General features: G+C 33.5%; 1 protein-coding gene across 21 annotated transcripts in view; it reads right to left on the bottom strand.

Moving 5' to 3' along the window:
• SOX6 (SRY-box transcription factor 6) overlaps positions 1–12,641 on the bottom strand; it is a 655,459-nt gene that overhangs the window by 373,703 nt on the left and 269,115 nt on the right. For all 21 annotated transcript variants that reach the window (XM_008005772.3, XM_037997531.2, XM_073018057.1 and 18 more), the window contains one exon: positions 461–701. In XM_008005772.3, the coding sequence (XP_008003963.1) occupies positions 461–697 (237 nt within the window). In that variant the 5' untranslated portion in view covers positions 698–701. The remainder of the gene's footprint in view (positions 1–460; positions 702–12,641) is intronic.

Here is a 12,641-nt window from a genome sequence, read left to right as displayed (position 1 = left end):
ATAAATCAAGAATGACCATTAAAAATGATAAATACCTGCATTTTCTCATTGAAGGTATATTTAACATATGATATCATTCACACAGTTGTATTTGCTTAAATGTTTCAATATTAATACATAGCCATACTTTATTTGATCATATCTATTTTGTGATATTACCAAGTTAACCACCTTAAATTCATGGATTCATAGAATAAGATAACCAATCCCCCCCACAAAAATCAATCAATAAAATACATTCTTGGCACACTGACCTAATAATATACGTATATACACTAAATCACAAACCATTTTTCAAGTTTTTCGGGTTATTAGTATCTTAGTAATATGTACCTGGTAGTTGTTTCATGATCTAAACAAAAATAACTCTAAGGTCATCTATTTCCCTAAAATATCTATTTATAATGAGGACATACTAAGGAATACATTTAGTGGCAGTGGTCAGATTTTAAAAGCTCACCATTCTTTGCTGAGATGACAGAACGCTGTCCCAGTCAGCATCTTGTTGAATGGTATTGACAAGTGTTGGTAGCTCCTCAGAGTGAGGTTTGTTGTGCATTATGGGGTGCAGAGGCAGATGGGAGGCCACATGTTGATCGCTGACTTCTTCCTTTTCCCTTGAGGTTAAATCCTGGGTTATCGCATCCTCTCCATCAGCTGCACAGGCAAATGGAGAGGTGGCTTGCTTGGAAGACATTCTTCTGCAGAAGAAGGAAAACAGAATGGATTAAAAATGGCTATCAATAACAAAACATAAACCAACCCTTGCATTTGGGCTAGTTCAGGAAAAAAGGAAAATTATTTAACTTTAGAGATATTTGTGATCCACTCTAAACCCCTGAAAAAGAACTCTTGGCTTATGTGTCCTGCTTTCCCTCTTTGCTTTTAACTCAGCAAACCTCTTCCCAGTAACTATTGCATATTTTCTCTCCTACAATCCATTAATGATTTTTTTACAGAGTAAGTTTTCATAATGGACAGGGTATGTATGCGTATATTTTCCCTCCTAGTTTTCTTAACTAGATTATAAGCTTCTTGAGAGTATTTAGGGTGATAGTTAGCAATGGAAAAAAATGAATGAATGAACTGGCAAATGAGTCAGTTTGCAAGATGATTTGAAAGCACAAATATCCAACTTTTTCCTATGGTTTATGTAGGAGCAAAAGAAGTATATGTAGGAAAATATAATCAGGAGAGTAAATAATTCATAATTAAAGTACTAAACAAATCTGATCCTGACTTCTTTGTTTATACTTTGTATTATTAGGGCTGGGCCTAACACTACTTAGTGCCATCTAAAGCTTGTTAAAAGACCTTTAAAATGAGTCAATTGTTGTAACTTAACTTTTAAGTGACATATTGATTGAGTGGCTGATACTGTTAGATTAGTTTTAGGACAATTTTGTAGCATTTGAATTGAGTATCTGAAATAGCTATACCTCTATTTTGTATTAGAAAGTACCTTAAAGATTCAAAGCATTTACCACGAAAATAGTAAAATGCCTACTGTGCATAATATTTAAAACCTCCAAATACAACACTGAACATTCATTTATGTGCCCACAAATAAATATCGACTACACTCTACATGACAAGGTCTCCATTTTGTACTCTCATATAAAATCAGAAAACCATGATTATTAAGTAGAATTTCAAAATGTTTAGAATATCATTTTATCAAGATGCATTTCTTGGCAAAATGGTTAGAAAATAAAACCACTGAAAGTTTATAACTTAACAGAAGAGGGAATATAGCATTTTTTCTAAAACTTTACATCATTTTTAGTTTATTACATCTTTAGCTCTAAAACTGCTGTGTAATGAAAGGAATAAAATCTCCACCTTAATTGCTATTTAACATTAATTGATTTCATACCATTTTTAAAAAAACACACAAATCAGTTAACATAGGAAACCACATGAGCATTTTTCAAATTAGCAAATCATTAACTTGCTAGTACTGTTTCTGCAGACAAATAAATACTGATTAAAGGGTCTAGAAATCTGAGATTAACAGTTAAATTTACAAATCTGTCACATGCTTTCATGAATATTACAGTGAAGGAAATATCAAGTGCAAGAAAAATAATTAAGTTAATTCCAATTTAAACAGTAGTTTTTATGTAGCAGCCCATGTTTCACATAGGATTTAACAGCTAATGCTAAATTTCTCACAATTAATGAGGGGGCTCAGATTTAGTATCCTACAGTGAAAAAAATTAATATAAGATCAGCTAATCTAATTATGCACAGTTCTAAATAAAAGTATTACAGGCTTTTGAAGTGCTTTGAAACATATTAAAATGCTGATACCAATTTATAATAATCATTCTACAAATAACAAAAAATGTATCTATTAAATTTGATACTAGAAAATAAAATGGGGGCAAAGGAATGCAAAAGAATGCCTATAATTTCTTCGAGAAGAAATGAATTAAATGTTCTAAAGAGTGCTATATCAATAAATCAGATATATTCTTGACCAATTTAAACCAATAATAACAAATGAACAAACATATACATGATTATGAAAAATGGTAGCCAATGGATGCTTCTAGAATTACTATATGGCTTACTTTACTGGCCCCATAACTACTATTATTAAAACCAGGCAAATTATAACTGTTCTGCAAGTTTATCAAGAGCTTGCCACAAACAAGAGTTACTTCCTGTTTCAGATACTGACAATATCAATAATAATTCACGTTAAAAACAAAAGAATGAATGTACTTCTGCTTTTTAAAATAGTTAAATACAGTTGGAAGTCATCATCCAAAAATCAGTTACTTTAGTTCCCTCAACAGACATCTTCTTATTATAAAGTGAATTGGCTCCTTCCAATAGTAATGTCTATGATTGCTGCTTTAGTATAAATTAATCATGACAAAACTCAAAATGAAAACAGTCTCTTAAGAATAATTTCAACTATAAACTTCACCAGTGAACAATAGTGCACAATCCTAATTAAATACAACTCTGCAGCTGTAAAAATAGACTAAATCTATGAGTTGAGTTTAAAGGATGGTTTGTTAGAATGTTTTCTTAAGGAAGGCTGGGTCCTCAGTCTTAATCAGCCAATAAATTATTTCCTGCAATTACATTAAATAGAAAATTATCTTCAAATGGGGAGTGTTAATTGAAAATCAAAATTCAGAGGGAAGTTTAGAAATTACACGCTGAATACAATTAGTGAGGAAAGGCTTCACCTCTATTCATCAACAGTCTTCTTGTGATTCCTCCAGTGGCCATTCAGGAATGCTACCTATTTATAACATCTCACAATTTGTCTTTTATTTTGCACCTACAAATACATATGTGTATCAAGGTTTCAAATAAAACATAAGCTGCCAATAAAAGCAATATTAAATCTGAGTGTTCATCCTCAGTTCACACTATCATTAGAGGAAAAGGAGACAGGGGAGGTAGGACAACAATGGTTAACAATCAAGAAAAACACACTCAATTTTGAAATCCCTTTCCTTAGCAAAGGAATTAACATTTTTTGTTCCAAAAATACTTTTCCAAATCATATAATTTCTTTTTTTACTTTATTATAGTTCTTAAATGCATTGCTAGTGGAGAAAAAGATGGGTTTTGTTTTTAGCAAGGTATTTCCTTGAGCATTTCCTTTTGGTAAAATTGTTGGGGTTTTTTTGTTTACATCTTTTTTTATATTTGGTTTTGCTGTTGATTTTTGTTTTGGGTGGCGGTTTTGAGTTTTGCTATAAAACGTGCACAAATTGTTTTTAATGCAGAGTTTATTAAAGTTTAAATTTGCTGATTATTAGATCTGATTCACTGATTTTTTGCATAATTACTTTATTAAATAATCCTGATGACATCTCATTCATTTCTTTACTTTAGCTTTCCCCTGTAAAACATTTTATTCAACCAACCAAACTGTATTCTAGAAGCTTCAACGACACTTGACTTTTGGTAATGCCTTTACTATAACCACTGTACCACAGTTACTCTCCTTTAGAAACTCATAAATCAAATATACCCACGTTTCAGTGTTTTACAGTGTCACGTGGAATGCTTACATTTATTTTAATGCTCAGTCAGTAATTTTCCATTGCAAAAATTTTCAACCCCAACATATTAAAACAGCACCTTACTTTAGCTGCTGCCTTATAGAACTAAGAAGCAAAAGAAAATCAAAATCCTTGCGGAATGGTCAATTTCGATGTGACCATACTTTGTTTTATTTTTGCACTATTATAACTTAAAAATCATTCAAATGAATTGTTTTTTTAATTTGTATTAAAAAAAAAAATCTCCCTAGTTATACCCCCTGAAAACAGGGGTTTATAATGGAAGTGCTGACACAACCCTAACTAAAGCAGCGCAAATGTTGCCGCTATAATACACAAAATCAAGTTCTATTATTCTAAACTATCCTCGCTCATGGGATTTTTCTTTACTGTGCTCCCAGCCAAACTGCTGAAGCATGAAAAATTTAAATGCAATCAAATGCGCCCAATTCTACTTTACTAGAACAAGTGTCTACAGTGGTACAATCTTAAAAGGAGATGCAACAGATTTGTTTGGTGTTTTTTTTAACTGTTTATTTATAATACAGTGCATTGGAGATAAAATAAAAGAGGAAATTACACTCACATGGTACCAGTGTATTGACTACACAGAGTACATTATAATCAGAGAGAAAAACTACATTGTCAACTTATCACATTGGTTAAACAAGATGGTTTTCTGGGGCATAGCTATTATCAAGTAAAACCTTCAAAGAGAAGTAAATATCTTTGGGACACATAAAACTAAATTCCCATCATATGTTCCCTGAGTTTGAAATGTCTCTGCCCAACAATCAAGTGAACCCAGGATGCCAGGCCACTGGGAAGAACTCGGACTTAGGACTTTGGGAAATGAGATTGCTGGAGATAAAGCCTCCATTTACTGAGAATGTTCTCTAGGAAGTCAGTAGGAACACCTCTAGAAAGGTGATAATTATTCTACTCCAAAACACCAGTACAAAGTCTGAATGTTTGGGCTATTACAAATTTACTCAGACAGTAAATTTATTTTCTGTTCTGCAACAATAAATCAAAATTAGTTGGCCCAAGACTTTATAAAATGATGAGAATGCTGGATACTTGTACATTAAGTCCTCTATCTCAGAATATCATATTTTCTAGAACTTTTCTGATTTGACATTATTCTTTAAACACAGTTATTTTTATATGTTTAAAGTCAGGATTATTTTTAAACAAACTTCAAACTTTTAAACTTTCTCATAAGACATAATCACTCAAAATTACATTTTTTAAATTACAGCTTGAAAAGTATCCGTCTTTCAAAACTATCATTTGAAACTTATATAATTATCAAAAAGAGTCACTGAATTCATCATAGCAGTCCTGTTTTTAACATAAAGCAACATTTTAAGAGTTGTTCTACTCATTTTAAAAAATTAAAACTTCAGGCCAACATTCACACTTATTTTTGCAGCTCAGCTCCAGGCTATCTGGTAGACTCATTTCTGTCAGATAATTCACTGTTAATACAATGCTGTACTTGAGCTGATACTGAGAAATAAACAACAAATTTTCCAAAAATATAACACAGTGCCTCTCATTTTAAGGAACATGAGTAACAGATATGTTTAGTTGCCAAAAAGCACAATACCCAGGAACCTCTACAAAGGACACCAGTCCACCCAGCCTAGAGCAAAGAACGATTTTAAAACCCTCTTCTTATATATCTAATTTCCACATTCAAGGGTCTTGGGGAAGGGAGGGTGGCATGGTACACCTTAATTCTAGATATTAAAATGAAGACATACCTTTTAAAACATTCCTTGATTCATCCCAGTAAAGTCAGAGGGTGCTTACTAATTATTTGTATTACTTTATACAACACTACCACCTACTCTCCCCCAATCTACCTCCAAACTTCCCTCTGCTTCTGCCAGATTTTTATTTTTCTTTTTTTTTTTTAATTTATTTATTATTATTAAACTTCAAGTTGTAGGGTACATGTGCACAACGTGCAGGTTTGCTACATATGTATACTTGTGCCATGTTGGTGTGCTGCACCCATCAACTCGTCATTTACACCAGGTAATTAAGAAAATTCAGGTGAAAAGAAGGTAACTGTTTTCAGAATTACCTTAGAAAGTTATAAACCTATCTTCTAGAGTTTGTAGCAGCACTTTCAGAACAGATATGGTAACACATGAGGACAATACCTATTAGAAAAAAACTCACAGATTTGAATTGTCAAATCAATGGAGACGAGGTAAATGAAATACATTTGAAGCTCCTGAAGTATGTCTAAGAAAGTGCTTAAATTAATGGATTTTGACTTTTCTAAGGGTCCAATTTTTCACAGCAAAGCACCAAAATTGTCTTCAAAGGCCCTCTGAGCTTCTTACAAAACAAGAACTACCTGGAACAGATTCTTCTTAAGTCATCAAAGTTTGTGTTTCTAGAGTTTATATTTAGCTGACAATATTGCTGTCACTTTATGTAGCTTAAGACTGTTCTTTGGACTAGAGCTCATATGTCTTGGAATGCTTTGACTCATGAATTGTTTCTCCTGATAATGTTACATCACGTAACTACCTCTGTCTAATTGGTTAGTATCTGCTGGAAGAGACAGGCAACCAGCCTAGCGACTGGCCTGCTGACTGACTGCCTATGGAAAACCTATAATTATTAAGTGTCCCTGAGTATCTGATTTCTTCCTGGCATCAAAACAACTTGACTTCATGTAACATCAATCTATACGTTTTGCTTGATAGAAATAGTATGGTTTTCTCACAGTTTATCTACCAGTAACATTTTGGAATTTTTGCTTCGGAAAGCCAGGCCCAGATTTTGTAAATAAAATCAGTGACTTAAGGGGAACATCACACACCGGGGCCTATCATGGGGAGGGGGGAGGGGGGAGGGATTGCACTGGGAGTTATACCTGATGTAAATGACGAGTTGATGGGTGCAGCACAGCAACATGGCACAAGTATACATATGTAACAAACCTGCACGTTATGCACATGTACCCTAGAACTTAAAGTATAATAATAAAAAATAAAAAAATAATAATTAAAAAAATAATAAGAGTAAAACCTAACAATGGCTACTATAAATATACACTAACTTAGAGGATGTTAATCTAGCACAATGACTTTATAGCTCAATGAAAAACCTCTGTGTGGCTGGAGTGAAAGAAAGCTGTCTAAAATAATAGCAGAATGAATTTATTTATGTAAGTTCACTTTGAATCTCCTCTTCATAAAAAATGAGAACTATAATTTTTTAAGTGAATAAACAGACATCTCTCTGTCAGCTTGAAACTGGCCCATTAATATGGAAGCCCAAGTACAGGATATCTTATCCAACTATATGAATAAAAATCATAAACCAGAACAATAACTTCTCAGAGACAAAGTGTAGGAAACTGTCACTTTATACTTTTCCATTCTTAACTCGAATTTCCCTCTTCAATATTTCCAGAAAAAAAGAGAAAAATGAATATTGATACTATATAGATTGTTTCAAAATACAAAAATTCACACAAACACTGAACAAATTTATATAAAGAAGTTCATCTCTGAGGTTCTCCTTTAGCTAAATAAGGCAATCTACCAAGTCCACTCTTTCATGTGATGAAATAAGGTATAAATTTCAGGTTCCTACTCACAGAGAGACAAGAAGAAGAGAAAGAAGAGGGAAGGAGGAAGGGAGTGAGAGTAGAGAGGGAGGGGAAGGGGAGGGGAAAAAAGAGGGGAGGAGATAGAAGGGGAGGAGAAAAACAACCATGGCTTTGCAGTTCATTTTCAGTTTGTCTACTTAATGAAAACCTCATTGTACAAGTCTGAAAACCATTTCCAGCCAGCAAAGTATTTCTGATTCAGCAGAGGTTACACAAGCATCAAAGCAGTTAAATATAGGTGCCAAGCTGCATTGCCAGGAGCTCTTAGTACTGTGAGTTAGTGTTACCTGACAGCTTAGTGAATATAAAATTACTTGTTTCTCCAATTGAAGACAATCAAATTGTCACCTTCCATTGTAATAATGCACAACTAGTGATCAGCAAAGTGCAAACATAATTACCATGAAGAAAACAAAAAATCAAATCTAAATCTCGCAACAGAGTAAACACATCTATCTGCTTCCCCAAAAAAGGAGTGCATTTTAATCCTGAAGGCTGCGATGCAATCTTCATGTTATTTAATAATAAGATTTATTCATCTTAAATTAAATAAAAATGAAAAACAACAAGAAATACTAATTCATAAAAAGTGACTACAAATATTAATAAGAGCACTACAAATTTCCAGACATTTCCAAGCACAAAGGCCTACAAATTATATCACTGCCATTTGAAACTATATCATTAAAGTGTATGTCAGCACATTTTCCATTATAAAAAGTTTGTTTTTAGAGATGTCTTTCTAGCCTAGAAATCTTCCTGAAGGATGAAAAGGACAGGCAGGATCCAACCTCAAAAGCTTTTGTCTTAATTTTCTAAATGAGTTACGCTTCATTTTTGTCTTCTAAAGTAGCTTTTATTTTTGATGTTGAAAATTCATCTCACAAAAGTGATTTAATATCTCTACACAAGTTTAGAGAAATAACAAAGCATAGGACACATATCCACAACTGTTTTTGAGCCACTCAGCATCTGGAATTCTCATCCAAATTTGGTAACCATATTGACTGACTACCAAAGTGATCTCAGTAACCTGAAGCTAAATTAGTATTAAAGGACTGAAAATTTGACATGGTTCTCCCACACTCCAAAGATTCCTAAGATACAAATTAAAATGAATATAATTAATATAGATAATGCTCCAAACAAACTGCATTTTAAAAGCTCTCTTAGAAAAGTGATTTTATTTCATAACTAACTCAAGATTTAAGACATTCAAATTTACATCATTCCTTCCAATACAGCAAAATCTCTAATCATTCTCAAAATACTCTAAATATAGGGGCTTTTTCCATCAATAATGTCATTTCTATCAGACGATATGTCCTACAGCTAGGCCGAGTGTGATGGCTCATGCCTGTAATCCCAGCACTTTGGGAGGCAAAGGCAGAAGGATCACACGAGGTCAGGGGTTTGAGACCAGCCTGGCCAACATGGTGAAATCCTGTCTCTACTAAAAATATGAAAATTAGCTAGGCATGGTGGTAATCCCAGCTCTGCAGGAAGCTGAGGCATGAGAATTGCTTGAACCTGGGAGGTGGAGGTTGCAGTAAAACAAGAGTGTGCCACTGCACTCCAGCCTGGGTGACAGAGCAAGGCTCTGTCAAAAAAAATAAAAATAAAAAAGAAGAAGAGGAAGAAGAAGAAAAGAAGAAGGAGGAGGAGGAGGAGAAAAGAAGAAAGAAGAAAGAAAGAAAGAAAGAAAGAGAAAGAAAGAAAGAAAGAAAGAAAGAAAGAAAGAAAGAAAGAAAGAAAGAAAGAAAGAAAGAAAGAAAGAAAGAAAGAAAGAAAAGAAAGAGAGAGAGAGAGGAGGAGGAGGAGGAGGAGGAGGAGGAGGAGGAAAGCAAGCAAGCAAGAAAATATTTCCTACAGCTAATGCCTGATACGCCTGACATTCTATTTTTACCATGTGCCTGATACACCATTTTACCAATATTTCCTACAACTAATGCCTGATATGCCTGATATTTCCATTTTAACTGTTTCAATTTTGAAATATTTCCTACAGCTAATGCCTGATATGCCTAATATTCCATTCCAATTTTAGAACAGATACTTCTGTTCTAAATAACATCATTTATGATCATTTAGCACAAAAATGGACCAGTTTAGCAAAAAAGGGGGAGGCACTAACTACACCAGGGTGACAGTGAAATGAATTCAGGATCATCAAGAGCATAGGCTCTCCTGAGCTTGAATCTTAGAATACAAATCCAGACATTGATAATCTACTATCTCCTTCCTTAGAAAAATGCTTTCATCTGATATCAGTCTCAACTGGTGTTCCTCAATCTTGCATTGTGTTCCTCTTTCTCCATTCCTCTATTTTATTACAAAGGAATAGAGGAAAGAGTGAGATGAAGACATTGGTTGAACATTGGTGACTAAATCAGAAGGAAAACAAGGATAGCAAGAAACAGGAGAAAAGGGAAGTCCAATCTCCAGCTGCACGTTTTATTTTGAGTTGAGATAAACTTCACATCATTAACAGAAATGTCTGGATGTAAGAAATAAGACAGTTTTAGAAAAACATCTTTTTCCTTGCTCTTAGAACTTTCAAATAATATAATACAATTTTTTCCAAGAGACACTTCTTATAAGCTCAGCACAATAAAAATCTCCCAGGCAAAGGGGATTGCAATCAGTATTTCCTAAACTTCGATGATGGGTAATTTAATCAATTCCTGAAATTATACTCCTACAGAGTATTTATTACAATATAGTAAAATAAAAAGTATCAACGACAGGAAGAAAAGGAAACTTCTTGTCAGAGAATGTCTCTCAGACTCTGGGAGATAAATGCTTGCATAGCACAAGCTTATGGTAAATGGGAAAAAAAAGAGAACTCATTAAAATATTTTGTTTAATTAAAAAACAAGTTTATTCTGTATATTTCAATGAGGACAGGGCTCATCCATCTTGTTCATTGCTGGATCCCCAGTGCCCAGCACAGTGCACAACACATCGTAGACAATCAATACTATGGGAAAGAGGGAGGAAAAGGCAGAGAGGGAGAGATAGGTAAATAGCTTATTGTTTTAAATTAAAGTGAATAGATAATCACAGAAAATACCACTCCATGTTAATACTGCCAATCTAAACATTATTCTTTCTCTATACTCTTTTTATCAAGCATCTTAAGATTATTATATCCATATCCCCAACACTAAACTCTCTCATCTCCCAGAAATCCAACAGTCCTCAAATGACTGTGAAGTATTTATACCAAGATATGATCTGCAATTTCACATTAAACATCTTAAAACTAGATTCATCACTATTTTCCTCAACACCTCCCCTCATTCATCCACACCCAGAAGAGTACCACTGTCAGAATCATCAAGGTTCAAAACATGAACACTGTATCGACCTCCTAATTTTTATCCTTGCTTCTCAATGCCAGCTCGTCATGAAGCTCCATCAGCTATTTCTTAATGTTTCTTATGCTCATTTCTCTTACCATACTTATAATCTTAGCACAGGGCTTTTTCACACCTCATATCTAAATTCTTAAAACAGACCCTAAACTACTTTCTATATTTTAGCATCTCCTCCACCAAACTGATCTTACTGCTACTCTCTTCATCAGGCCACTCTCCTGATCAAAAAACATCAGTGACTCTCCCACTAATGACAAAATAAAGTCCAAACTCCTGACTCTGGCACTCGAGGCCTTCCATCCAGATGCAACCAATCTTTATAAATTTATCTTCACTAGTCAAACTTCACTTATTGTTGCCTCATAGCCTTTGCTCTTCCTGTCTTTCCCTATTTCCCTCACTTTCCTTTCCTATTGTTAGGAAACCAACTGAGATTATTCAAGGTAACTATGATCTACCCCTCTTCTGAACACCTCTAATAAGATCTCAAAGATTAGATCTTATTAGATATTTTTATATCACTCATTCAACACTTAATGGATATTACCTCACATAATCTTTTTAAAATGTATAATATCATTATATTTTCTAAGTAACCTCAACCACATTACAAACTTCTCAAGGGTGAGAACAAAATCCTAGCTTTCTCTACATTCCCACAATACCTAGCACAACGTTTTGTGCAAAAAAAACACTCAGTAAATATTTCCCAATTATTTAAATATTATTAAATTAATAGGCAGAAATAAACTTAGGGTATTATCTTCAACCAGAAAAAAGTAGCCATGAAAAAGGACTTAAAATAAACTGGTTTTCTGGGGGTGTCTTCTCTTTGCACACATCCTGGACAATAAATTCATCTCATATTTTAAAAGTTCTGCATATTCCCTGGCAAATAAAAAGCTTCCCAAAATAATCAATTTATGTTATCAGAAACATAAAAAAAGATGGATAAATGGATGAACCAATGGACAGATGATGGATGGATGGATGTTGAAGAGATGGTTGAAAAGATACATAGATAATTTTTACTAGATGCTTAGAAAGTACCAGGCAGGCACTGTGCTGAGCACTGCTACATGTATTATTTCATTTAGCTCTCAGAGCAACTCTAGAAGTTAAATAATGTCATTATCCCTGTTTACTGATAAGAAAGCCAAGGCACAAAACTGTTTATTAAAACAATAAAAAATGAAATCTTAAGGTCATACCTAGTAAATACAGAAGGCAAAATTTCATCTCAGGTTGGTCTAATGCCAGGGCAGATGCTATTAGAATTAAAAGTGTCTGAAATCTAAATTAAATAAATTATTAATTATTTTCAATTATTATCTGAATTATTCTTTACTAATTTATACCATTCCTGTAGAATTTTATTTTGAATATTCTGGTTAGACATTCGAAATACTCATTTAATCAGAGCTTAGTAAAAGGATTTGCTATCTTTTTCTTTTCTGTCTACTTCTAGAGTTTGAGATATTTAATTACTAGTTAATAACTTTAAAAAGGAGAGAGAAACATAGAGCAGGTAATTCTCTAACCAACCCATTTAACTCTCATCCTAGGCAATTTGACAACAAAATTGGT

The sequence above is a fragment of the Chlorocebus sabaeus genome, chromosome 1 (assembly GCF_047675955.1).
Source record: "Chlorocebus sabaeus isolate Y175 chromosome 1, mChlSab1.0.hap1, whole genome shotgun sequence".
NCBI classification, from domain to species: Eukaryota; Metazoa; Chordata; class Mammalia; order Primates; family Cercopithecidae; genus Chlorocebus; species Chlorocebus sabaeus.
The sequence above is the reverse complement of the archived record's forward strand: the minus strand, read 5'-3'. Positions and strand labels throughout refer to the sequence as shown.